Here is a 25,509-nt window from a genome sequence, read left to right on the forward strand (position 1 = left end):
CCCAACATGATTTGGGGTGGCAGGAGAATATATATTTATTTTTGTATTATACCCCATCTGTTGAAGTTTTCAAGGTGCCTTACAGTATATTTTAAATAAAATGAAACAGACAGTATTAAGCAATTACTTGGGTGGGACAAAGGTGCATATGGTGCACTTATGTGTGCACGTACACACACACACACACACACTGTTTTCAGATGTTCCAATAGCCATGTCAGCTGAATCTCCTGGCCTGGAACTTATGTGGAAGCAGCAAGTGTTGGAACCCCCATAGCCCACAGTTTCCTCTTTGAGCTCATGATAGCTTGCAGCTTCTGTCTAGTGCCAGAGGGCACCAGGCATTGGGGGAGCAGTGGTGTTAGAAGCCCTTCCCCCTGCCTCACTGCCAGGTCCTGAGAAACCGCTTCAGGCAAGGTATATAAATCTCTTGCTGCATTGCATGTAGTGCAATGTAAAGAACCTCAAGTGCCACCTGCAATTTTCAGAGGTCCTGACCTGAACATGGTGGCAGAAGCTACACACCTGGCCAACCCCTAGATATGCCTATGTTCCCATGCAGGCGGTGTCCGATTTATACACGCCAACGACACGTGGTGTTTCTAGCCCTAGAAGCAGGCGGGGCTGGAATGGGCTTACATGGGACTGCTGACGAACACAGTGATCTGGAACCCAAGCAAATGTGGAGTCGCTTGTACTTAGCTGACTAGTATGCTAAGTTTGAATTCCTGGAGAGGGAGGTTCTTGTCTCTGTTGCGGGAGATGTAAAAGAAGAGGAGGCCAGCTTCACATTGCAAATACAAGTCTGAACACACAAGCCACTAGAGGCATTTATGTTGAAAATTCAGAAAGGGAGATCAGTTGCCAATAAGTGTGTTATCTCACAGTCCTTTGGAGTTTCTCAGCTCTCTGGCAGCCCACAGCCATCTATATCCCAAGACCATTCAGGGCACAGCCAGTGGGAAGAAGTATAGAGGCTTCCTCCATCACTTCAGAAGGGAAGGCTATCAGGAGTCCAGCAGGAATCTACAAATGAGTGACTTTCTCATTTACACTAAACCAGCTTTTCTCAACCTTTTAAAAACCATGCCACCTTTAGCTAACCTTACGACCAGCACTTCAAGAATGGCATCTCTAAATATTTACATTTTCAAAAGAATTTAAGTTCTGTGACTTGATTATGAATACACTAATCATGTTGGGCTGAATAATAATAATCAAGTACTAAAAAAAAATCCAATCATTTTTTAAAAAATGCAAATGACATTTAAAATTTCAAAAAAATGGCTGATGTCAGGGGCTGAGCAGAAGAGGAGTGGTGGAGACCGCCTCCCCACCCTGACGTTTCCAGGGAGGAAGAAGAGGAAGACAATAGAGATTTACAACAGTGGTTTGCGGGAGGTCACAGCTCAGAGGCAGATGAGGGGAAATGGGAAATAATGAGAAAGAAGGAGCAGACAGAGCCTGAGCAGCAGCTGGCTGACAGGTGACTAGGAAGCATCCCAGACCCACAATCTCCCAGAACCCGGCAAGGCTTAATAGTAGTAGAGCAAAGAGATTGAGGGCACTTAGCAGCACCCAAGATTAAGAAGAGAAGGTGGGGTGAGGATTCACTCAGGACAACGCTATTGTCCAAGAGGCTGGGTTCTATAGCCTCTCTCTGTAAAGTTTGAAATAAAAAAGCACTGTAAGGAACTCTTCCTTGTCTTTATAATTTCCTGGGCAACCAGCCGAGAGCCCCTGACAGATTGTTCCCATCAGGGGGACCAGTTGTGCTCTGGGCCCTTGTCCTTCATGGCTGATGAAAACTAGCAGAGGGAACAGCGGACTGGGCTAGGGAAGTGATTAATGCCTTCTTGTGAAAGCGGGTGGTTCCTGCCTGCTTGAAGGAGGCTGCAGTAAAACCACTCCTCAAGAAACCCTCCCTGGATTCAGGAAACCTTAAGAAACTACTGGTCAATTGCCAAGTTCCCCTTCTTGGGCAAGGTTCTTGAGTGGGTGGTTGTGGATCAGATTCAGGTGCTCTTGGAGGAAACTGGTTTTTAAGATCCATTTCAGTGGGGGTTTACGGCTGGTTTAGGCACACAAACTGCTTTGGTCTCCCTGTATGACGACATCTGTCAGGAAAAAGGGGAAATGTGTCCTGTTAATTCTTCTCGATCTCTGAACACAGTTTTCTGTATCATCAACCATGGTATGCTTCTACAGTGGCTGTCCAAGTTAATGATGGGGTGGCACCACTATTTGGAAGTTGTTTCATGCTTGGGGAGTGTTATTCGGCCCCATGGAGCCTTCAGTTTGAGGTTCCTTATGGTTCAATTTTATCAGCTGGGGCAGACTTCAGTGGCTTACTGGAGCAGGACATTTTGAGCGTACTGCTCCAATCGATTGCACTAGCTGCCAATTTCTGGGCCCAATTCAAAGTGCTAGTTTTGAACTATAAATCCTTAAATGGCTCTTGGTGTGGCTTCTCCCTAAGAGGTCCAGAGGATGGCAACATGAGAATAGGCCTTTTCAGCCATGGCTAGGGGTGTACCTGTGGGTGCTCTGTGGTTTAACCTAGGGCTTGCCGATCCAGTGGCGTAGCGTGGGGGGTGCAAGGGGTGCCAGCCGCACCGGGCGCAACATTTTTGGGGGCGCACTCGGAGCTCTCTGCCCCTACCTGGTCCTGGTGGCTCACTCTCTCTCTCACAGTGCTGGCTGCGAAGGAAAGGACGAGGCTGCGCGCTCCCCAGCCCAGGCGCCGCCTTCTGCGCGCACACTCGCTTGCAGCTAGAAGCCCTGCAGAAAAGGCCGTCGGGTGCAGGAGCGGCGCCTACGTCGCGCTTCCCGGAGGGGGCGCGTCGCCCGGCATTGGCGCGCGTTTGGGCGGGCTGCGGAGGGCGCGAGCGCTGCGTGCGCCCCAGGAGGCCGGCGAGGGCGGGAAAGCGGGCGGCTCGCTCCTCCCGTGCGCCCGAAGGGGCTTTTTTGGCGGTTCCCCCGCTGCTACGGAGTCCTAAGCAACGAGAAGGAAAGCGCCTCATGAGCATAGCACTGGAGGGTGAGTCTCAACTTTTCTGGACGAGCACTCAATGTGTTGCAGATATTAAGCATAAGAAACGCTCCTCATTGTCCACACCCATAAAAATATTCATTTATTTATAAATATTTTATTAAATTTTCAAATACATAATACAAGATCCCTACACCAAAAAGCCAGAACCAAAATACCAAAGAGCCATATAGAAAGAAAGAAATAAAAAAGAAAAAAGAGAAAAATATAACCAACCATTCAGTACAACTTTTCTTATATAACTGATTGGACTTCCTCACATCTCCTTACCCTGCATTATTTATAATAAGAATGTCAGCAAATTATTACCTTGTTTCATACCTTATTTTGTACTTTCCAAATATTATACTTCTAAATTTAAAACAATTTTTATCAATTGCTCATACCTTAAAATTAAACGTAGTGTTGCCTTAAATTTCGACCTTTTCTTACTTATAACTTAATTTTCTATTTTACAAAGTCTATTTGCTGGAACTGATATTTTCTAAATCGTGCAAATACTTAACATTCATACAACGTATAATGTTTTTGTAAATAGTCCTTAAACTTCTTCCAGTCCTCTTCCATTGTTTCTTCTCCCAAGTCTCGGATTCTGCCAGTCATTTCAGCCAATTCCATATAGTCCATCAATTGCGTCTGCCACTCTTCCAGTGTGGGCAAGTCTTGTGTCTTCCAATACTTTGCAATAAGTATTCTTGCTGCTGTTGTCGCATACATAAAGAAACTTCTGTCCTTTTTTAACACTTTCTGGCCGACAATGCCCAAGAGGAAGGCCTCCGGTTTCTTAACAAAGGTATATTTAAATCAGTGGCGTAGCGTGGGGGGTGCAGGGGGGGCCAGCCGCACCGGGCGCAACATCTGGGGGTTAGGGGGCGCAAATCCACGGGTTAGGGGGCGCAAATTACTTGCCTTGCCCCGGGCGCTGACAACCCACGCTACGCCACTGTGCCGATCAGAAGGTCTGCGGTTCAAATCCCCGCAATGGGGTGAGCTCCCGTTGCTTGGTCCCAGCTCCTGCCCACCTAGAAGTTTGAAAGCACGTCAAGTGCAAGTAGATAAATAGGTACCACTCCGGTGGGAAGGTAAACGGCGTTTCCATGCACTGCTCTGGTTTGCCAGAAGTGGCTTAGTCATGCTGGCCACATGACCTGGAAGCTGTACGCTGGCTCTCTCGGCCAATAAAGCAGGATGAGCACTGCAACTCCAGTCGTCCACAACTGGACCTAATGGTCAGGGGTCCCTTTACCTTTAGGGGCATACCCAGGAGTTGATTAGATAGGCCTCCACAAAGGGCATAGGCCCAAGAGAATGCAAAAATTGCACCTCTCCATTCTGGCTTGGAATAGCTAGAAGCCCTCCCTCCCTCCCACCTGTGCCGTACCTGCTCTGGGTGGCCAAGTGAGGCATGCAAGCTCCTCTGGGCTCCTCGATGTATGATCCGGTCACTGACATGGGCCTTCACAACAGACCTGCGACACAACCCACCCCCTCCAGTTGGCTGGTGGTGCTATTAGAAGAGCGAGTGGAGCATCCAGAAGGGCTCAGGGGAGAAAAAAGATGGAGAGAACAGGCGAGTGATGCAGGAGAAGGAAAAAGGGAGGGAGGGAGCAGAAAGGAAAGCTAGTGTAGGAAGCAAGCAGGCAAACAATGGATGGACATGGGAGGAGGAGGGGCAGAGCAGAGCAGACATGACCCCAATCCCAATGGCCCTGCAGGAAGTCATTGGGAGTGATGAAAAGCAAACTTTTTGAGTTTCTGGTCCATGGTCTCTCCTGGCTTCATAGGCGCCAATATAGCTCCTTGCCAAACACCATGGGCAGTGGGTCCCCATTTGTGGAGTGCTCTCCCCAGGGAGGCTCGCCTGGTACCTTCATTACAAATCTTTAGGCACCAGGCAAAAACATTTTTGTACAACCAGGCCTTTGGCTGCTTAAAATTCTATGGCCTTTTAAATGTGTTTGTGGGAAGAGGGTATTGGTTTGTTTTTGTTTTACTATGCATTTTGTGTTCTCAAGTTGTATTTTTATGTTGTGAACCTCTCTGTGATCTTCTGAGGGTGGTATACAACAGTATTTCTCCAATGAAAATAGGGACATCCTATTCCATCATCATTACCATCATCATCACTACCATCATCATCATCATTTATTTATATGCCACCCGTTAAACATTAAAAAACCATCCCTATACAGAGCTGCCCTCAGGTGTCTTCTAAAGGTTATATGGTTACTTATTTCCTTGGCTCAGGGGTTGTATAACTCCATTCCCTCCAACATTTCTCAGATGAAAATAGGGACATCCTAAGGAAAAGCAGGACATTCTGGGATCAAATCAGAAACCGGGACGGCTTCTGCAAATCCAGGACTGTCCCTGGAAAATAGGGACACTTGGAGGGTCTGTTGTTGTTGTTGTTGTTGTTATCATCATCATCATCATTATTATTAAAAAGACATGGGGCAAACAAGCTATATACCGTATATAACTATATGGCTATATATAACTAGACTGTGGGAAATCATAACATTTAAATAATAATAATAATAAACTTTTATTTTATTTTATTTATATCCCGCCCTCCCCAGCCGAAGCCGGGCTCAGGGCGGCATTTAATGCTTTGTTTTCAAAGTTAGATATCATCACAAGATGGAACATATTATTATGAATTGCATAATAGTTGGGTTTGGTTATACTGCTTAATTGACCACAGATGAGTGTGCTGCCCTGCAAAAATACTAGTGTAAAACCGAATGAGTCTTCCTGTGGAGGCAGGGAGATGGTCCATAAAATCACATTACATTCTGTTTATAATTTTTTTTCCCAGCTGACGAGTAACTTCAGTGGTAGCATCAGTGATAGCAGAGTAGACTCATTAAAACTGATCATTCTCTGAGATGATCCATTAGCATTGGATTTACTGATGAATTTACCTTTCTTTGAACAGATAGATAGATAGATAACCTCCCAGCCCTGACTCTCACATTTCCTTGACAATATTGCTCATATTTTACAAGGATACAATCTAGTCATCCTTATTTGAGGAAAAAATAATGGGTTTTCTACCTAGGTGGCCATGTAATATCCAGCGTCAGAAAAACGATCTCAGTAATCTAGTGCTCTAGTCTAGGCAGGCATTCTGATGAAACTCAGGTAACCTGTTTTGTATTTCATAAACTTAAACCACTTTATCTGAAGCTTTATCTCTTTTACGTAGAAAGAAGAGGCAGCATATTGGTCTTACCAGTGTGTATATCACGTAAGCGTGTATAGGTTCTGTGCCCTTCTCAAATTACAAAGCCAGTGTGGTGTGGTGTAATGTAATGGCTATAGAATCAGACTAAGATTTGGGAGACCAAGGTTCAAATCTCCCTTTGGCCTTGAAGCTTGCTGGGTGACCTTAATCCAGTTAAGGACTCTCAGCCTAATCTGCCTCACAGTGTTGTTGGGATTAGATGAGGAAACCAGGCACTCCACCTTGAACTCATTGGAGAGATAATGCAATGAATAATAAAAAAAAGTGAATAAGAGTGCCTCAGGAAAGGTTTTCATGTGGCTGGGTTGTCTGACAAGGTGGGTTAAACCACAGAGCCTAGGACTTGCTGATCGGAAGGTCAGTGGTTCAAATCCCCACGATGGGGTGAGCTCCCGTTGCTCGGTCCCTGCTCCTGCCAACCTAGCAGTTTGAAAGCACAAAGCGCAAGTAGATAAATAGGTACTGCTCCGGCAGGAAGGTAAACGGTGTTTCCGTGCTCTGCTCTGGTTCGGTAGAAGTGGCTTAGTCATGCTGGCCATGACCCGGAAGCTGTACGCCGGCTCCATCGGCCAATAAAGCGAGATGAGCGCCGCAAGCCCAGAGTTGGTCACGACTGAACCTAATGGTCAGGGGTACCTTTACCTTACAGACTACCTAAAGTCCTCACTGTGGACTTGGGGCCCTCAAAATGTGAGTGTGCGTGTGTGTTTAGAGTGAAATGAAGCTGACCAAGGAAACCCTTTGAACTTTAGTGTGAAGGGCATGATCTTTCAATTCAGTTCAGTGTTCCTCAAGTAGTGGGCCTTGGGCCTCACTGCCACAGCCAGTGCCTTTTCCCTTGCTGAAGCTGGCAAAGCCTTTTGAGTGGACCAGGCCAGGAGCAGCAGTTCCTTGTCTGCTGAGTAAGAGGGGTTGGGGAGACAGATAAATTTGGGTTTGGGGTGAAAGGGAGGAAGGCTGGAAAGTGGTGGAAGGACCAAAAGGGGTGTTGAAGAAAATGGGAAGGTGAGATAAAAGGTGAATATATATTATATTGCTGTTTTTATTTATTAATTGGTGAATAAACTGGAACAGAAAGGAAGGGGATGAGATAGGAAGAAACAAACACAAAAGGACCAGAGGAGGAATAAAAGAAACAAGTCATCAGATAGCTGAGGGATGGAGAGAATAAGGTGCAAACTGAGCGTGAAAAGAGAATGCCAGAGGAAATTACAGGAGGTGCATAAAAACACTATGTGAGGCATGTAGGGGTAGAGTGGAAAAAATAAAAGACAATGCCTAAGGGTAAGAAATGTGAGAAACCCCGGCTAGGTTTAAATCACATTGAATTCAGAATGCTCCAGTCACAGTGGTTTTGGAGAAGGATGTTGAAGTAAATGTTTAAAAATATTTCCTACTGTGTGCAACAAAACAATCTGCAAGCTTTTAAGTTCCCCAGAACTCTTCATCAGGCTAGATTGTTAAAAAGAAAAACACAAACTACAAGGTGTATTTTTAAGCTAGAGTTTGAGACATTTCAGTGAGTCCCTTTAAGGTGCTTTGCTGTTTTCAGGCTGCACCCAGGCCTCTTGGGAAGGCCTGAGACGCATAATGGCTGATCCACCATCTTTGCAAATACAACAACCAGCTTTTACTCAGTTCTACCTCCAATCTTAGGTGATATGCGCAGGTTCCCTTGTTAGGTGGAGAACAGGAATAAAAGAAACTAGGTAGTCCATATATAAACATTTGTTGTTGTTGTTTAGTCATTTAGTTGTGTCCGACTCTTCGTGACCCCATAGACCAGAGCACACCAGGTAGAGATTAACTTAACTGACTACCCTAGCCTGTTTCTGTGTCTCCTCCGAATTGCCTTCTCCTACCCACTGGCATAGGGATATGGGGGGGGTGGAAGGGCACCCCGCTCCGGGTGTCGTGCCTAAGGAGAGTGACAAGATTGCCCCACCGCCCGGGCAGATCGTCGTGGCAGATCTACTCAGGGAGCAGTCTTCTCACCCCCCGGCGGATTTCCAACATGTCAGTCTGTTTGGGGGGGGCCGCACGAGGCTTACGGGCGGCAGCCCCATGAGAGGGTCTCCCCGCCCCCGCCGCACGGGTACCAGAGGAACTAGCTACGCCCCTGCTCCTACCTCCCCCAAGTGCTGCTGAGACAGAACTGTTGTCATAATGGCACATGGGGTACAGAACGAAGACTCACCCCTTAAGGTCTTGAATGCCAAAGTTAACAGCTAAAATAAGATAACTTAATGATTATTGCTTTAGGGAATAATGGAAGCTTTTTTTTAGACTATTTAAATAAATATTATAGTATGAAGAATTCGTGATCAGGATTTGAACTATGAGGAACAGAAGAAATTAGAGATTATTGTATTATGATATAAAAGAGGGAAGGTAGGGTGCAGCAAAGGGATGGAATAAAAAACACCACGGGAAATGGGATGGGAAGTTGGCATAACAAAAGGGGGGGAAATGTATTGGAATGCCTATGTGAACTTTTTGGAAATCTAATAAAATATATCTTTTTTAAAAAGAGCAAAGGACTGAGCAGTAACTAAAGGCTGGTTCTGCTGCGGAAGAAAGTGCATGGTTGATTGCGTAATACAAAACACAGGGTAACTCCCAACATGAGTCTGTAATATAAATATAGGACAACTTGTACTATATAGAAATAAGGTTGAGGAGTTTGACATAATTTGGAAATTTAGGCTCAAGGGCAGCTCACTTAATCTCTGATAAATTGCTGTACGTGTCCCTTCCTACTCAAAGTGTTCCATTTCCATGAAGGATTAGCACTCCCTCTCGCCTAAGGCAATTGTACCAGCTCTGCTCCCTTCAAAGCAAGATGAATCATGATGTTTGTAAAGATTATGTCTAATTTTGACAATTCTTTGATCATCTTACCACTTTTCACCCTTTCAAATAAGAGGAATTCAAGCATCAGGATTCTTGTTTCCCAAAAGTAACAACTTTTCTTGGCACTTTGAGAGGTGCAGGCCTCATCTTGACTAGATGATTAATGTTCAGGCTTTCCAAAATAAGGTGTGCAGCAATTCCCCACACTCGCTTGTTGTGCCATCAGCTGTTTTCCTAGAAATAGGAAGCTTGTCGTGTCATCAGCTGCTTTTCCTTACTCGTGGAAGTATGTGAAATAGATATCCATAGAGTAAGAGCACTGTCTTTCCTGTCAACAGTAACCCTGACATGACTGTCCTTTCTAAGCAAGACCATCCTTCTTATTATCCTTGCGTCCGTTTAGTAATGTTTTTAGAGCCCCCCCCCCATAAAATTCAATGGAATGCTCACATCGAGAATAGAGTGTTTGTCTTTAAAAGTGAGAGGAACAACATAAATAAAACAAAACAAAAAATTACATAAAAAAGTTCTAGGACTTCCAAGAGGGTTACATAATAATAATTTTAAAAAGGAAAAAGTCCAATATGGTTGTGTGATATGCAGAACCAATTCTGTTATATAATAAGGTTAATGAGTTTGACGTAACTTGGAAATAGGCTCAAGGGCAGCTCATTTATTCTCTGCATGTCCCTTCCTACCCAAAAATTCCATTTCCATGAAGGATTAGCAGCCTCTCTCATCTAAGGCAATTGTACTGATGTTTGTAAAGGTTATTTCTAATTTTGAGAATTCTTTGATCTTACCCTTTCAGGTAAGAGAAATTCATAAAATCAGGATTAGTGTTCTCTACCCAGAGTCACCCTGACATGACCATCCTTTACCAGCAGAACCATCCTGGTTATTCTCCTTGCTTCTGTTAGTAAGGCTTTTAGAGGGGTTTGATCATGTTGTTCTTTGGAAGGCTCGTGTTTAGAATGTCATTAGTGGAACGCTCCTTCTGACTGGGAGTTTTCCAGTGAATGGCGTTGCAGCTTGTCTTCCCTCTGGGGTGGAGAATATAAACATCAAAACATTGCAGAATGCTCCTTCTCTCACCGAACTTAGTGAGGGGGCACGTTCTGTTGCACCACTTTGACACTTGTCTTCCCCTCTGCTGAGGCGGACGAGGCGAGCACCAAAGCATTGTGGAATGCTGCCCTTTTTGCTGAGTTCATGCAATGAAAGTGGGGTGTGGGAGGCAGTGGGCAAGTGCCCATTCCCATTTAGCCTCAGGTGGCAAAATGGGATGGGCCACCCTTGACTGGGATCATATACATCATTTATTTTATAACTCAATACAGTAGTAAAAGGTAAAGGTACCCCTGCCCGTACGGGCCAGTGTTGCCAGACTCTAGGGTTGTGCGCTCATCTCACTCTATAGGCCGGGAGCCAGCACTGTCCGCAGACACTTCCGGGTCACGTGGCCAGCGTGACAAGCTGCATCTGGCGAGCCAGCGCAGCACACGGAACGCCGTTTACCTTCCTGCTGGTAAGCAGTCCCTATTTATCTACTTGCACCCGGGGGTCCTTCCGAACTGCTAGGTTGGCAGGCGCTGGGACCGAACGACGGGAGCGCACCCCGCCGCGGGGATTCGAACCGCCGACCTGACGATCGGCAAGTCCTAGGCACTGAGGCTTTAACCCACAGCGCCACCCGCGTCCCTCAATACAGTAGTACCTCGGGTTAATAACTTAATTCGTTCCGGAGGTCCGTTCTTAACCTGAAACTGTTCTTAACCTGAAGCACCACTTTAGCTAATGGGGCCTCCTGCTGCTGCCACGCCGCTGCCGCACGATTTCTGTTCTCATCCTGAAGCAAAGTTCTTAACCTGAGGTACTATTTCTAGGTTAGCAGAGTCTGTAACCTGAAGCGTCTGTAACCCAAGGTACCACTGTAGCTGCCTTAGACGGCTGAAGGATGTTTCCTCCATTCACCCTACATTACAAGTAGCTTGTGGTCTGGTTCCTAGGGCCTTTGACATGGTGCTGATGGTTTCGTATGGTAGCAGATCAGTTCATAAGAAGACCACAGTCACCTGTGACAAGAACATAAGGACATACAGAGAGCCTGCAGGGTCAGGCCAAAGGCCCATCTAGTCCAGCATCCTGTTCTCACAGTGACCAGTCAGATGTCTGTGGAAAATCCACAAGCAGAATTTGAGCACAATAGCACCCTCCCTTCCTGTGGTTTCCAGCAACTGGTATTCAGAAGCGTTGATTGAGGGTGAGAGAACAGAGTCTGTATTCATGAGGCCTGTTGGGCAAGTTGGGTTGAGTGAATCTGACTCACTTTTACTCACCCAGGCACCTGGCACAGCATTAACTTCCCTTTGGAGGGGTGGGAAGTCACTGTAGTCCATAAAATTCCAACTTGCCCACCAGGAAATCCCTCTATTCTTGGGTGAGCCTTAAACACTTGGACCTTGTGTTGGGCCAGTGGGCAGACTGAGGGTGCTGTTGGTGTACTGCCCATCTTTGCGGGATGGGGGTGGCGCTGTGGTCTAAACCACTGAGCCTCTTGGGCTTGCTGATCAGAAGGTCGGCGGTTTGAATCTGTGTGACGGGGTGAGCTCCCATTGCTCCGTCTCAGCTTCTGCCAACCTAGCAGTTCAAAAGTATGCCAGTGCAAGTAGATAAATAGGTACCACTGTGACAGGATAGTAAATGGCATTTCTGTGGTTTCTGTCACGGGGTTTCGTTGTGCCAGATGACCCGGAAAGCTGTCTGTGGACAAATGCTGGGTCCCTCAGCCTGAAGCACGCCGCAACCCCATAGTTGTCTTTGACTGGACTTAACAGTCATGGGGTGCTTTACCTCTTTTTTACCTTACTGCCCAACAGGATACATGACTGAGCTGGCAAAGGTGATATTGTTTGCGTGTGATGTTGAAGAACCTCAGGACACTGGTACTTAGAGATTTCACTATCCATGCTGAGGCTACCTTGACTGGGCCAGCTCAGAACTTCATGGTCTCCATGGCAACCATGGAGCTGCCTCAAGTTGTCTGCAGGTCAGGTCAGACCTAGGGGAAGGCCGCAGCTCAGTGAGAGAGCATCTGCCTTCTGACACAGAAGGTCTCGAGTCCAAGTCCTAGCATCTCCAGGTGGGGCTAGGAATGTCCCCTGCCTAAAACCCTGGAAAGCTGCTGCCAGAAGTGCAATTCTGAGCTCAATGGGCCAATGGTTTACCTCACTATTAGGCAGCTTCCTAGGTCTACTTTCTTAAGCTCCCTGAAGGAAGTGTGGGGAAAACGTACTAGAGTGTTGCTAGAGTTGTTACAACAACAAAAGCAGCAGACCCTGTTTGGGATGGTCATGGGTTAGCAGGCCCTTGATCCCTAGTAAGGGACTGATTGCTCCCTAAGCAGTCCATTGGGGCTAGGGGTTATCCTTTGATTTTGCCCTAGGTGTTGGAGACAGTTTTTGGGGATCATGAAAGGGCAGCAAATTATGAGTTACTGAATTTGGTCTTGCATTTTTACTGCCAGGGGAGAGGTGAGGAATTTTCTGCCACGGGTGCTAAAATAACTTGAAGAGTCTTGAATACCAGTACTTGTCTATGCTGAATTAATGGTGGGGTGTGTGTGTGTGTGTGTGTGTGTACACATGTCATTTGCTGCTCTACCTCAGGCAGAAAATTCACCCGCCAGTTGTCTAAATAATCTTCACATTGGTCCATGCAGAGAAGGATGGAATATTTGCATTGGCTCAAATCTGCAACAGGATGGGATTTTTTTTTGGGGGGGGGAGAGGTGAACATACCAACGAAACAACTTTATTGCATATATATTTTTTCTAATGCTCCAGCTGGAGCCACTGCAAAAGAAACTCGCACCTTAATATTATGTGAACAAGACCAGTTGCTTTAAAAGCAACAAAACACGAAGCAAAGAAAGCTCAGCAAAATGTACCCTGTATCTTATCGTACAGTGAAATTTTCAGACCAACCCAAGCCCCTGTCTCTGCAGTAACCATGGCATAGTCTCACCAGTGCCAGGAGAGCCAATCAGCTGCCTTTTCATCACATCACACCAGCTCAGGCACAAGCTGCTCCGCTTCACTGGACGCTCAGGCAGCTACTGATTTCTAGGGCCAATGCTCATTGAGTTCCCTGCTACAGACCATGAACTGCAGATGAGAGAGACAGCTGAAGAATCGCGGACTCCTTGGCTGGCTCTGATAAGAAAGTGTAGAAGCACCTTAAGTCACAGTAGCAGTGCAATCCTATGCATGCCTACTCAGGTAAGGGTGTAAAAGGACTGCAACCAGAGAGTACATTTTAGACTTGCCTGCCCCCTTGTGCACACTTCTGGAGCTTTATATACTTAGGAATGTAGTGGGGCTGTTTATGGTTAGTTATTATTACTTCTTAAATTTGTATACTCCGTAACAGAAAAATGTAAAATGAGAATCCAAAGTAGGTAATAAAACAAAAGCAAACCAATTGTAAAAGTGCAGATGAAAGGCAAACTTGATGAACAGGAAAAGGCAGCAGTCCTGAGCGTATTGTTATAGAGGTTTGTGGTAATATAGTCCTAAGACAGAGATGGGGGTTCACAATTGTTTCGGTTGGTTAAAATTAAGTTTTAGGCTCTCAGTAGAAACAAAGGATTGAAATGTAACTAGTTTGGAAATCTGGGCCTAATAACCATTAATATGCACAATACATGAAAATCATGTTGCCATAAATTTAATAGTCTAGCTTTTTTTTGTATTATTCTACCTTGGGGAAGGGCTGTAACTCAGAGGCAGAGCATTAGGTTTGCACACAGAAAGTCCCAGGTTCAGTCCCCAACATCTCCAGCTGGGCTGGAGGAGAATCCTGTTTAAAATCCTGGAGAGCCGCTCTGGGTCAGAGCAGATAATACTCAGCTGACTTAGCAGCATGAGGCAATTTTCCTCCATTCCTAGCTACCAGTTTCTCCTGTTTCGCTTTTTTTATGGGGAAGGTCTCAAACTGTACAGTGGTACCTCAGGTTACATACGCTTCAGGTTACAGACTCCGCTAACCCAGAAATAGTGCTTCAGGTTAAGAACTTTGCTTCAGGATGAGAACAGAAATCATGCTCCGGTGGCACAGCGGGAGCAGGAGGCCCCATTAGCTAAAGTGGTGCTTCAGTTTCAGGTTAAATATGGACCTCCAGAACGAATTAAGTACTTAATCTGATGTACCACTGTACTTATTTTAAAATATTTTTGCAGCATACTGGAGAGAGTGGTACAGTGGTACCTCGGGTTACATACGCTTCAGGTTATTAACGCTTCAGGTTACAGATTCCGCTAACCCAGAAATATTACCTCGGGTTAAAAACTTTGCTTCAGGATGAGAACAGAAATCGTGCTCCGGTGGCGCGGCAGCAGCAGGAGGCCCCATTAGCTAAAGTGGTGCTTCAGGTTAACAACAGTTTCAGGTTACGAACGGACCTCCGGAATGAATTAAGTACTGAACCTGAGGTACCACTGTAATGGGCACAATTTTCCATATGTGGTGGACATGTGAATTAGTGCATTTTGCAAAAGGGTATTTACAGAAATAAGCAAAATTACAAATCAGAATGTACAATGCAACCCATGCCTAGGTTTATTAACATTTTAAAAAGATATTCAGCTTAAATTATTGCACAAGGAACTTAAACTTTTCTTCCTGTAGCAGCACAATTGCTCACACCAAAAAATAAATAAAAATGGAAAAGACTTGATCATCTACATATGACACAATGGAAACAGAAGTATGGATAATTGCTTTATCTGAGAAACTAAGAGAATACACACCCTGAATAGATGCAACTGATATGGACAATTCTGCTAAAACATGGCACCCCTTTATAAAGTATTCAGATGATCACCCTGATGTCTGGCACCCACACATACAGATTTATGGGAAATCTGTTACATTAGTTTTCTTTTCTGGGGGAGGGGTAGAAGGGGGAAACCAATTGTTTTGATAATGTTCTGCTTATGATTATATTGTTTCTTGAAAAAGTAATAAAATAAAAAAATAAAATAAAATACTTTCAGGCAGTCCTTCACCACAAGTGATCCCAGGACAGGCTAAAAAGTTCAATTTAAAAAAACAGCGCAATAATTTAAAAGCGAGCCCTTTAGACATCCCCAGGCTTTCCTTGAAGACAAAGACAAATTTTTACGGCTGTGCAATGCTAAGCACATTTACTCAGATGTAAATCCCTCTGTGTTCAGAGGGACTGAAAGGTTTTCAGTCCAAAAGGTCCTCTTTACATTTCAATCTTTGTGTCTGGTTTTTGTGCCACCTGTTGGTATTAAGTGGTATATACAGTAATACATAATAATTAAAATGTGTTGGAGGCAACCAGAGATTTGAAGATGACCTCTGGCAATTTCCTTCCCATCTCTGTGCACCTTGGCATGTTTATTAGGTGGTGGTGGCAAAGGCAAGCAGCAGCAGTGTGCTATGGTGAGCATTGGGCAGCTAGGAGATGCAATTTAAATTTCCCCACCATATGCTGGAGTAACTCAGGCCCATTGTGGGCAAATTGAAAGTAGTAGCTAGACCTGGAAATGACCAGTCCTGGATTCCCCCCCCCCCCCCAGTTTTCTTTAGCTGATTTGCATTCCTTTGTAGATAAAGCAGGCCTTGTCAGAGTTACTCGTTCTTTAGTTATATCTTGTCTTTAGGGTTGCCATGTGTCTGGGTTTTCCCGGACCCATCCGTGAATTGGGCATCGAAAAGGTGTCCAGGGGGATTTTAGCTAAATTGGCAAAATGTCCAGAAAACCCGGATATATGGCAAGGGGTGCTGGTTTTTGTTTTTGTTTTTAAATTGTATAACAATCCCCCCCAAAACTATTTTGGAAATATGGCAACCTTAGCTAGATTACTGCAATGTACTCTAAGTGCAGCTACCATTGAAGGTGGTTCAAAACTCCAGTTGGTGCAGAAAAAAGCTGCCTAAGCTACTGGTGTGGGTCAAATATATCAGTAGTACTGGTTATCAATGCATTTCTGGGCCCAAAGGTTTGAGACCTGACTGCCTGAACCCATACAAAAATCCCACTTGGCTACAGAGGCCCTGCTCGAAGGTCATAACAGTCACAAGACAGGGCCTTTTCAGTGGTGGCCCAGTCACTGTGCAACTTGCTCTTATGTGGCATACATTTGGCTCCCTTTAGTCACTTTTAAATGGGCCTGGAAAAACCTCAGTTTTCAATTGCTGGTGTTGGTCTAGAGTTGTTTTTTTAATGCATATTTTAAGAAAATGCTAATGTTTCATTCATCTTCCAAGATGGTCCTCTGAATAAATCTCATCCAGTTTTATGTGGAACACTTGAAATCTCTTTTGAAGAAGAACCTCAAAGAAATGAATAATGTTCTTTATTAAGGAAGAACCCTGTAGCTGAAAGTTTGCAGTTCCTATCATGTTAGATCAAAGCAGCACACACAGATCAGACTATTTATTCATTTAGCTAGTAATCTAGTCTGAACCTGGGACCTTGTGCATACAAGACATGTGCTCTATGACTGAGCTACAGACCTTTCCCCATCCCTCAACTTTATTCTTTCCAATAGGTTGTAAAGGCCACCCATTACCAGCAACCAGCTACCAACTACCTGTGTGAAGGCAGGAGTCATGGAACATGTCTCTGTGGTAGAGGAAGTGGCTTTTGGTTGTGTCGTCTGGTTCACACCGAGGATTTGCAGAGCCATTCTAAAACTGGAAGTGGCAATAAACTGCCATCTCATTGGTGTGAATTGGTTCAAAATCAATAGTACCAAAGTGTGTGGTCATGAAATAAATGTGCTTAGCCTTATCTTCAGAATATATCTCAGATCAAGGGATACTTTTCAGTCTCTCTCTATAAAGAGGGAAAAAATGGTTCATTCCAACACATGCCCCCTCCCAACCATGTGACTGTTATTGTACACATGCTCCATGTACCCAATATCTGGTTGGATTGTGTATGCACATGTTGATCACTCACACTAAAATCTCACCATATTCAGAGTTTGCCACTGCATGTGGAGTGTCAACGGAGCTCTATGGAAGTTGCTAACTTTATTTGTCAACCTAAACTCTATACCACCTTCGTCAGTGCAGACAAATAGTTACTGATGTATATCAAGCTATTTTTAGATCCATTCATTATATTTTTAAAAACAAAACCATTTCACTTGAGCACTTCCGAGTATTAAAAATAACTACAAAACATAAATTTGTTTGTAATATCTTTTAATACTTTTCACTTTTAAATACTGGTTTTTAAATTTGTGATTGTAACATGGAAGAGCCAACTCAGTTTAGCTGTTTGTTTGTTTTTAAGGTTAACAGAATCATAAAGCTATCATAGAACAGTCACACTCTACACACTCAAGATACTCTTTAAAATGATTCATGTTTTGAGTATGTAGATGAACAGTGGCAACTCAAATACAGCTTCATATACAACAGTGGACAGAAAGATCAGTGAAAAGTTTGACTTGACAATTTGATTAAGGAGAACCAGTACAACTTTATTATGAGCCAGCTCAGCCCAATAAGATAAGAGTTAACTTCTTTTAAGGTCAAATAACACACCCCACCCCCACCCCAAGAAATTTGTAAGATTTAGACAGAGCGGAAAAGAAAATATTAAAAGGGTCTAAAAATCAGGGAGAAATGAGCAGTGCTTGTTTCCTGACCTTCTTTTCCATCTTCTATCCCACCCATCTCAACAGCTAAATAACATGGAGCGAGGTCCATCATTTAACAGAAATCAATTTATGTGGTGGCAAAGTCAGGCTTTCAGTGCAACAAACAGGCACTGAGGAGGCAAAGCCACCTTTGGGGACGGCTCCACATACATAGAGGGCAACTGTATTGTCATGTTTGTGCAGAAGTCAAGGAAAAGGGACTGAAGCATGTGTTCACCAGCTATTGCCAATGACAAAGGAGGATATGGATAGGCAGAATGAGGGCTTTGATGGAATGACTCATTTGGAAGGGCCAGAGATGGGGAAGAAGAGTTCTCTGCTGGGGGAAAGGTTCTTTGCATGGACTGACTGAGCCTGCCAGTTTCTTAGGGGAAGCTTCCATGTCATCATTGGGTGTTTTTTAAAGCTCTTGCCATATATCCCAGGAAGCCTCCAGATATCAGCTGGGCAGGGCTAGCTCTAATAAAGTGACTCCGCTTGTCTAAAAGTAAAATGTATTCTTTACAAATAGTATATTTAGTGTAATTTTTATTTACAGAATTGCAAAATACATCACATTTAGTGCAAATGCAACTAATGATATTAAGATTTATATACTGCTTTGTAAACTTTCCATCTCTTTGTATAATAAAGCTATCCAATTAAATTAGAGTTACTTGCATGTCTTCCATGATCATTACCAGAAATGGCAAATTGTTAAATCTGCATTTGGGGGCTAAGCATTGTTGAAGTTCCCATCAGTGGCTATGGTGAATAAACAATTTTATCCTTCAATTGATTGTAAAAAGATTAAACGTATCTGAGGTATAAGAAACTGTATATAAAATGCTTACTGGTGATATAGTAAACAGATCAAATTTCTCAACTTACTTGCCTTACTGGCATTACCCCATAGGCACTTCTCTTCTACATTTTCAATTCATGATCAGAATTACTCTGTAATAAGGCATATTCCATGCACGTTATTTAGAGAAAGGCAAATAAAGGAGACTAAAAAACATGGAATCTGTGTGCATGTGAATAAATCAACCATAGTGTGTCTACCTTAGCACATCTATGACACACCAGCCATAACCAAGAAAACTTGCTTCCAACCTCAACGATTTTCATCAGCTGTATCTTCATTAAAAAGTACGGTCTTTGTTTTCAGGCATCAGTTACTCTATACGAAATAAGACTTTCTGCTCTCTTTTCAAAAATATATCCAAATCTCGTCTCTCTCTCTCTTTATATATACACAAGTTGATCTAACAGCTAAAAAAACAAAACAAATCCTCTGAATAATCTCCATTTAAAAGCACAACCACCAAGTGAGACATTTCCTCAAAAGGACGACCAGTCTTTTGTCACAGTACACTTTTCATGTTATTTGTTGGCATCACAGACAGGCATATCCTTGAAAGTTAAGTTCTCACAGCAACTAAGGGGAACTTTGCTTTTTTGCTTTTATAGATTTTTACATTTTACAATGCAGATGGGGGGGGGCAAATATTACATGTGTGAAAGGTTGTATGTATGAACTTCATAACACAGCTTTATTGAACAGAAAACAAACAAACATGCAGGACCAGAAAACAGCATATTTGCTCTTTCTTTGTGACTGGGAATGTTATATTATGTATTCCAATTTACTTTAATAAATATTACACAGTGTTAACTTCTTGCAGCTTCAGGAAATCAGACTGCAAGAAAGCAAGGCCATCACACACAACCTGGGCAAGACACTTCTCTAGCTTTTTCGGGTGCTCACACCTTCTTGTTCACGTACTCTACCTATTTAGAAATTCTGGATCATGTTCAATAACTAACTTTCTGTAGCACATTTTACACAACTAAAAAATACAATAGAAATATAAAGATATCTGGGGGAGGGGAAAATAAAGCTTTTCACACTTACTCCATCAGAACCCTGAAGATCTTCATAGGAGCAAGACCATAGAAAAGGCAGTCATAAGGATCTCGACAACCCTCTCATATTAAGAGATGTCTTACATAACAATATGATTTATCATAGAAACCAGCAGCAATGAACTATGATTATACAAAGCAAACAAAAAATCCCCCCCGAAAGACAGAGTTTACTGAAAACCTGAAGGAAAAAAAGTTACAACACACAGGTTTTTGTGTATATAAAGCACATACAGTATGTTATATGTGCATTTGTCCATTGTGCTTTTTTTAGACATACACAAAATGGAAGCTGTGCAAGTGTCTTATGATGAAGATCCACAGTAAACAAAAGCTTTTCAAATTATTCAAAAATTAAAGCAATAAACCAAGTTGGTGACCCAAAAGTTGTATTTTTCTTCTCTAAAGCAAGCAAATAAAGTAGAGCCACATACATGTATCAACACATGTATTTTGTGTTTTGTTTATAATTACACACCAATTCAGCAAGGTGAGCTAGCAAAAGACAGTGAAAGATCAGCGTCATGGCATTGCAGTATTTCTTCAGTTGAGTACAGAATCCAGGACTTGGGTCATAAGACTGTAGATCCTACGTTCCAGCTTGGAGCATTCATTTTGGTTCATTTCTCCATGTGGAATGTTCACACAGCCTTGTTCCGATCACTGGGGATGGAGGAGGGAGGGGAATGGATGAAAGCTTCAGTTCTGATTACCACCAACAAAGCTAAGACGGTGCTATGAAACATGAAAATGTGGAAAGCACAATAATGTCTTTATTACATATTCCCCATTCATGGTTTCATTTGACAGTTCAGAAGGAAGAGAGTCTGTTGAGTATTATATAACAATAAGTGACACGCACAGAAAAGATAGAAGGGGGGGCCTTAATTTGAGGGCTTAATAATGAAAGCACCACCTGCCATTTTATTTATTGTTCCTTCTGCATTTACTAGCAGACAGATTGCCAGCAAGGTTACGTTACCCATTCCTACTGTTTCCTAGCTACATGATTTCTTAACTGATCATTCTAGGCAGCTGAAGAAACCCACCCCACAGCCTTATAAGGGGCAAAAACAAATATGTGCCCCTAATGTTTCTTTTATATGAAACACAAGGAATCAAACTACACCAAACTTCAGATATGCTTCAAGGCAGCAACACTGCAATTTCAGTTTTCACAGTATCTCAGTGACAAAAGCAATCCCCCCAAAGTATAATGTTGATTCTCAAATTTTACCCTGCAACAAATAAACATCTTCCTTGCCTCCCACCACAGGAAGATTTCAAACTTACTGCACCATTTTAAAATTAAGCTCCACATAACATTGTATTCCCAGAATCTCAGTATCTCTTAATTATGCAATGGCTGTCGCTAATGGCAATAATGTTGCAGCAAATGTTAATTTTGACTTAACATACTGCATTACCTGTTAACACTAGAACAAAATAGGCTTTCCTGACGTTTTCTCTTGCACATACGATGTGAACCGCTTCAAGAATTTTGGGTACTCTCGCTTTGCTACTGCCCGTAACACAGAAGCTGGTGCCCAACCTCCAGGGTTCACTACAAATAAAGATGAGAGTGATGTATACACTGAAAAGTGACATCGCATATATAAAAATGCAACTAGAACAATATACCAGTTTTTATGCAGAACACATGATTTTATTAAGAAGGCCTGCTTTTCATCAGTTTGCCTCAGTCTTTGGGCATATCTGAATACTGCACTTGAACTTATAGGCACAGAGGTTGAGAGCAGCAATTAACAAAAACAACAACCCAGCCAAGTTTTCTTCTGACACCTGATGAAAGTGGCAGATGTCTTAGTCCCTGGTTGGGATTGCACAGAACTGCGTCCAAATGCAGAGTTTATTAGCTATGTGAAGCAAAGATTTCCCTTGCATAGGGTTGATCCACTCTGTCTTGTGAACTCTGCGGGGGGCGGGGGGAATCTAAGGAAGCAACAATGTGGGGTTTCAGGGGTCCTTGAGCAAAAACTACCCTTGATGCCTGAGCAGCTTCACCTTCAGGTGGTGCAGGACCAGAAGAAAGTGCTTTTGTGGCCTTAGCCAAAAGGGCACGAAAATATTATAAGAAGAAAAGTCAGTCTTGAGATGTGGATCCTCCTCCAGCAATTACTCATCCTCCCACACTTCAGATTCAATGGACACTTCAGACTTGATCAGAGAGCCTTTGAATGGCTAAAATGTGTGTGTGTGTGTGTGTGTGTGTGTGTGTGTGTGTGAGAGAGAGAGAGAGAGAGAGAGAGAGAGAGAGAGAGAGAGAGAGAAATAGCATGAAATTATGTGAGTGTGTGCTGCATACATTCATGTGAGGGTATGTGTCCTGTATGTATGTGTGATTTGTGTAGGGAGCTGGACATATATTTGCAGCTAGGTGAGGTGTGGAAGTGAGAGCTGGACCATCAAGAAGGCTGATCGCCAAAGAATTGATGCTTTTGAATTATGGTTCTGGAGGAGACTCTTGAGAGTCCCATGGACTGCAAGAAGATCAAACCTATCCATTCTTAAGGAAATCAGCCCTGAGTGCTCACTGGAAGGACAGATCCTGAAGCTGAGGCTCCAATACTTTGGCCACCTCATGAGAAGAGAAGGTTCCCTGGAAAAGACCCTGATGTTGGGAAAGATGGAAGGCATAAGGAGAAGGGGGCGACAGAGGACGAGATGGTTGGACAGTGTTCTCAAAGCTACCAGCATGAGTTTGACCAAACTGCGGGAGGCAGTGGAAGACAGGAGTGCCTGGCATGCTCTGGTCCATAGGGTCACAAAGAGTCGGACACGACTAAATGACTAAACAACAACAACAGATGAAGTGTAACTGGTGCCCACAATTCATTACATGGGTTCGGAGGTCCAAAAGGGTTCATGATCCCTGGCTGCAGCATAAGAAGCAATATCAATGTAAGAACAAAATATTGCATGGTGGAGCAAAGGCAACTATGTACAAATATAAGAGCAGCAAAAAATTAAAAAAACCTAGACAGAAATACATGTATCATTTTTTGTAAATTTAAAGTATAGTATTTATAGGGAAAAGAGGTTAAATATATGTATGACATTTGGTAGCGACTAGGCTATGAAACCTAGGAGCTACTTCATCCATTGCACCCAAGATATTAAGTGCAAAAAAAGTGAAGTGTAAATGCATCGACCGGATACACACCTATCAGAGAGAAGGTCTGAATGTGGCTTCACTGTTCATTGTCTGAAACCTAGTCTTGTTGATATGTGAAGTGGACAGAAGGCATTTAGTCAAGTGTACTTACTTGTCCTCAATGGGTGGGTTGAAACCCACTAGTGGCCTGATCCAAGGTGGGTTGCAACAGGAGCACTACCACCATGCAAATATAAGGTAAAAGATTAATGGCCTCCAAATGCATGTGAGTCCTATGTCTGAAAAGGTTGAAAATACCTGTTCTAGTGTCTCGCCTGCCTGCCTTATCTCAAAATAAGGAAGTGGACATTTAAAATTTCAGTACCACTTGGATTTAACTTCAGTTTCAACTAGGGTTGCCATACGTCTGGGAAAATCCGGATCGATGGCAGCCCATGACGGCAGTGCCTTTTTTGCCGATTTCCCATAAAAATAGCTCAAAAATGGCATGGTTGTTCAACAACTTTTGGCAAAACTAAGAAAAGCTCACCCCCCCACACACAAAGCGCTCAACCCTAGTTTCAACAGTCCTTAAAAAAAACCTTTGACTAGATTGGCTCAAAGTTGCCTCATTTATATAAACGAAATAGCGTTCCTATTTTTAAGTTCCCAGTTTATTATATAGTGCCTACAACTAGGTGCTTTATTAAGAAAAGGAGGGGGGCTTTTGCATAAACTCAGTTTGCAACGAAATGTGTAGACATGCCTTACCATTTGCTACATAGGTAATCTTGCATAGGATATTGTCTCTGCTTATCTCCTTGTTCCCTTCTGGTGGGCTTACCAGCGTCTGACATATCATAGCAACATTTATTTTGGCACGAACACATCGATTGTTCAACTGTCAAGAAATACAAACATTTAAGATTTTTATATTGCTAAAATACGAATTAGGATGAAATATTACAACAAACACAGTCCCTCCATTTTCACTACAATTCATTCAGTCTGCATTTTTTATTATCCTTTCTCTTAGCTCCCTTTTGCCCGTACACTGTTAAAAAAAAAAGCATTCTATGGTAATCTGGAGAGAAGTCTGATTACATGGTTAAAGCAAGAAACACCCTCAGAACTGGAATATACACTTACAGGAGCACTATCATGATCCACAGAGAAATTGCAGACAATCCATGTTTCACTGTCATTTTCATTGAAAGCTGGTATTTTTCTAATAGCAGACAAATACAGCACATCACGTTGAGAAGCAGGCCACACTCTCTAGAAGAAAAGAAAATTGTAAGCATATTTATAGTACTTCAGAGCACTTAAATCACTCCACACACATTACCTTATTGCAATCTTACAACAACCCTATAACAATTCTCAGAGCGGTAAGCTGTGTTAGCCTGTTGCAGCAAACACAACTAACATTTATTTATTATGACATGAGCTTTGATAGGTCTGATTTACACATCATGTTAATGGAATCATGGGTTATGGCAAATTTCAAGCTCCTTTGCTTCTTTCTCCCTGTTCTGTAATCTTACTGAGCTAAGCCATAGCTTGGCTTAACATGATGGGAACATTTTGAGCTTTGGGAGAGTGTTGGGGGCACCAGTCACAAAATAGCTACCATGGGAGTGTGTGGTGGTCAGCTATGTCCTGATCATCGAGATCACATAATACTAATCACACACGCAGAGCGAGTGTTGAATTGAAGACTTGCCAAGCTTGTGCTCTATCACTGGACTATTGTCTCTCTCCCAAGTATGACACACCATTATTGAAGATCAAAAGGAAAACAGATTTAAATACCTAAAGGGAGCCAATCTAACCATTCTTGGGAGGGAATTCCACAATATGGCAGCACCTGCCGGACAAAAGGTTCTCTCTTGTGTCTAATGCTGATTGGACCAAGAGAAGTTGCTCAGCCAAGGATCTTAGCATCTGAGCAGGTTTGCATTGGGAGATATGAGCTTCCAGGTATCCTGGGCCCAAGCCAGATATAGAGCTTTATAGGGCATAACCATCACTTTGAATTGTGTCTGGAAATGAACCGGTAGCCAGTGAAGTTGCTTTATCAGGGAAGTAACATGTTAACTGGCCCCAGTCATCAGTCTGGTCAGAGCATTTTGGACTAGTTGAAGCTGCTAAACACTTTTCAAAGGCAGCCACATGTACAGTGTGTTACAGTGGTCCAACTGGGGTGTAACTGTGACATGTGTGCATCACTGTGGTAAGATCTGACATTTCAATATACGGGTACAGTTGGCACATGGACACTCTCATCCTGTCCAGTTCCCAGCATAGATCATCCACCAAGGTGACCAAAGCTGTCTCCTTTCTATAATGAGGCCTAAAGCCTGACTGGAATGGAGCTAGAGAATTGGTTTCATCCTGGAGCTGAGAGGCTGCCACACGCACTAACACCTTGCTAAGGAATGCAAGATTGGTGACTGGTTGACAATTATACCGTGGGATTCAGAGAGAGTTGTTGGTATTTTTTGAAAAAGAAGAGGTCTAAGCAATGCCTCTTTCAGGCATGGTGGGACTCTGTCTTGATTGAAACAGGCATTCACCCCCCGCCCTTATCCACACCACCAGTCCCCCTCACAACTTCTTTTAT

The 25,509-nt window shown here is 43.3% G+C and overlaps 1 protein-coding gene and 1 long non-coding RNA gene across 4 annotated transcripts in view; one reads left to right on the forward strand and one right to left on the reverse strand.

Moving 5' to 3' along the window:
• The first annotated feature begins 12,956 nt into the window (after positions 1 to 12,956).
• LOC309379927 lies at positions 12,957 to 18,756 on the forward strand. Its single transcript, XR_014172684.1, has 2 exons — positions 12,957 to 13,435; positions 14,844 to 18,756. It is a non-coding gene; the product is annotated as an uncharacterized lncRNA (long non-coding RNA).
• CERT1 (ceramide transporter 1) overlaps positions 17,383 to 25,509 on the reverse strand; it is a 49,901-nt gene continuing 41,774 nt past the window's right edge. For 2 of the 3 annotated variants that reach the window (XM_081929394.1, XM_081929393.1), the window contains 4 exons: positions 24,033 to 24,161; positions 23,655 to 23,784; positions 21,196 to 21,332; positions 17,383 to 20,431 (listed from right to left, as the gene is read on the reverse strand). In XM_081929394.1, the coding sequence (XP_081785520.1) occupies positions 21,205 to 21,332; positions 23,655 to 23,784; positions 24,033 to 24,161 (387 nt within the window). In that variant the 3' untranslated portion in view covers positions 17,383 to 20,431; positions 21,196 to 21,204. Of the gene's footprint in view, positions 20,504 to 21,195; positions 21,333 to 23,654; positions 23,785 to 24,032; positions 24,162 to 25,509 lie in introns of all 3 variants that reach the window. The other variant, XM_081929392.1, reaches the window with a different exon arrangement.

The sequence above is a fragment of the Podarcis melisellensis genome, assembly GCF_964234715.1.
Source record: "Podarcis melisellensis genome assembly, chromosome: 11".
Taxonomy (NCBI): domain Eukaryota; kingdom Metazoa; phylum Chordata; class Lepidosauria; order Squamata; family Lacertidae; genus Podarcis; species Podarcis melisellensis.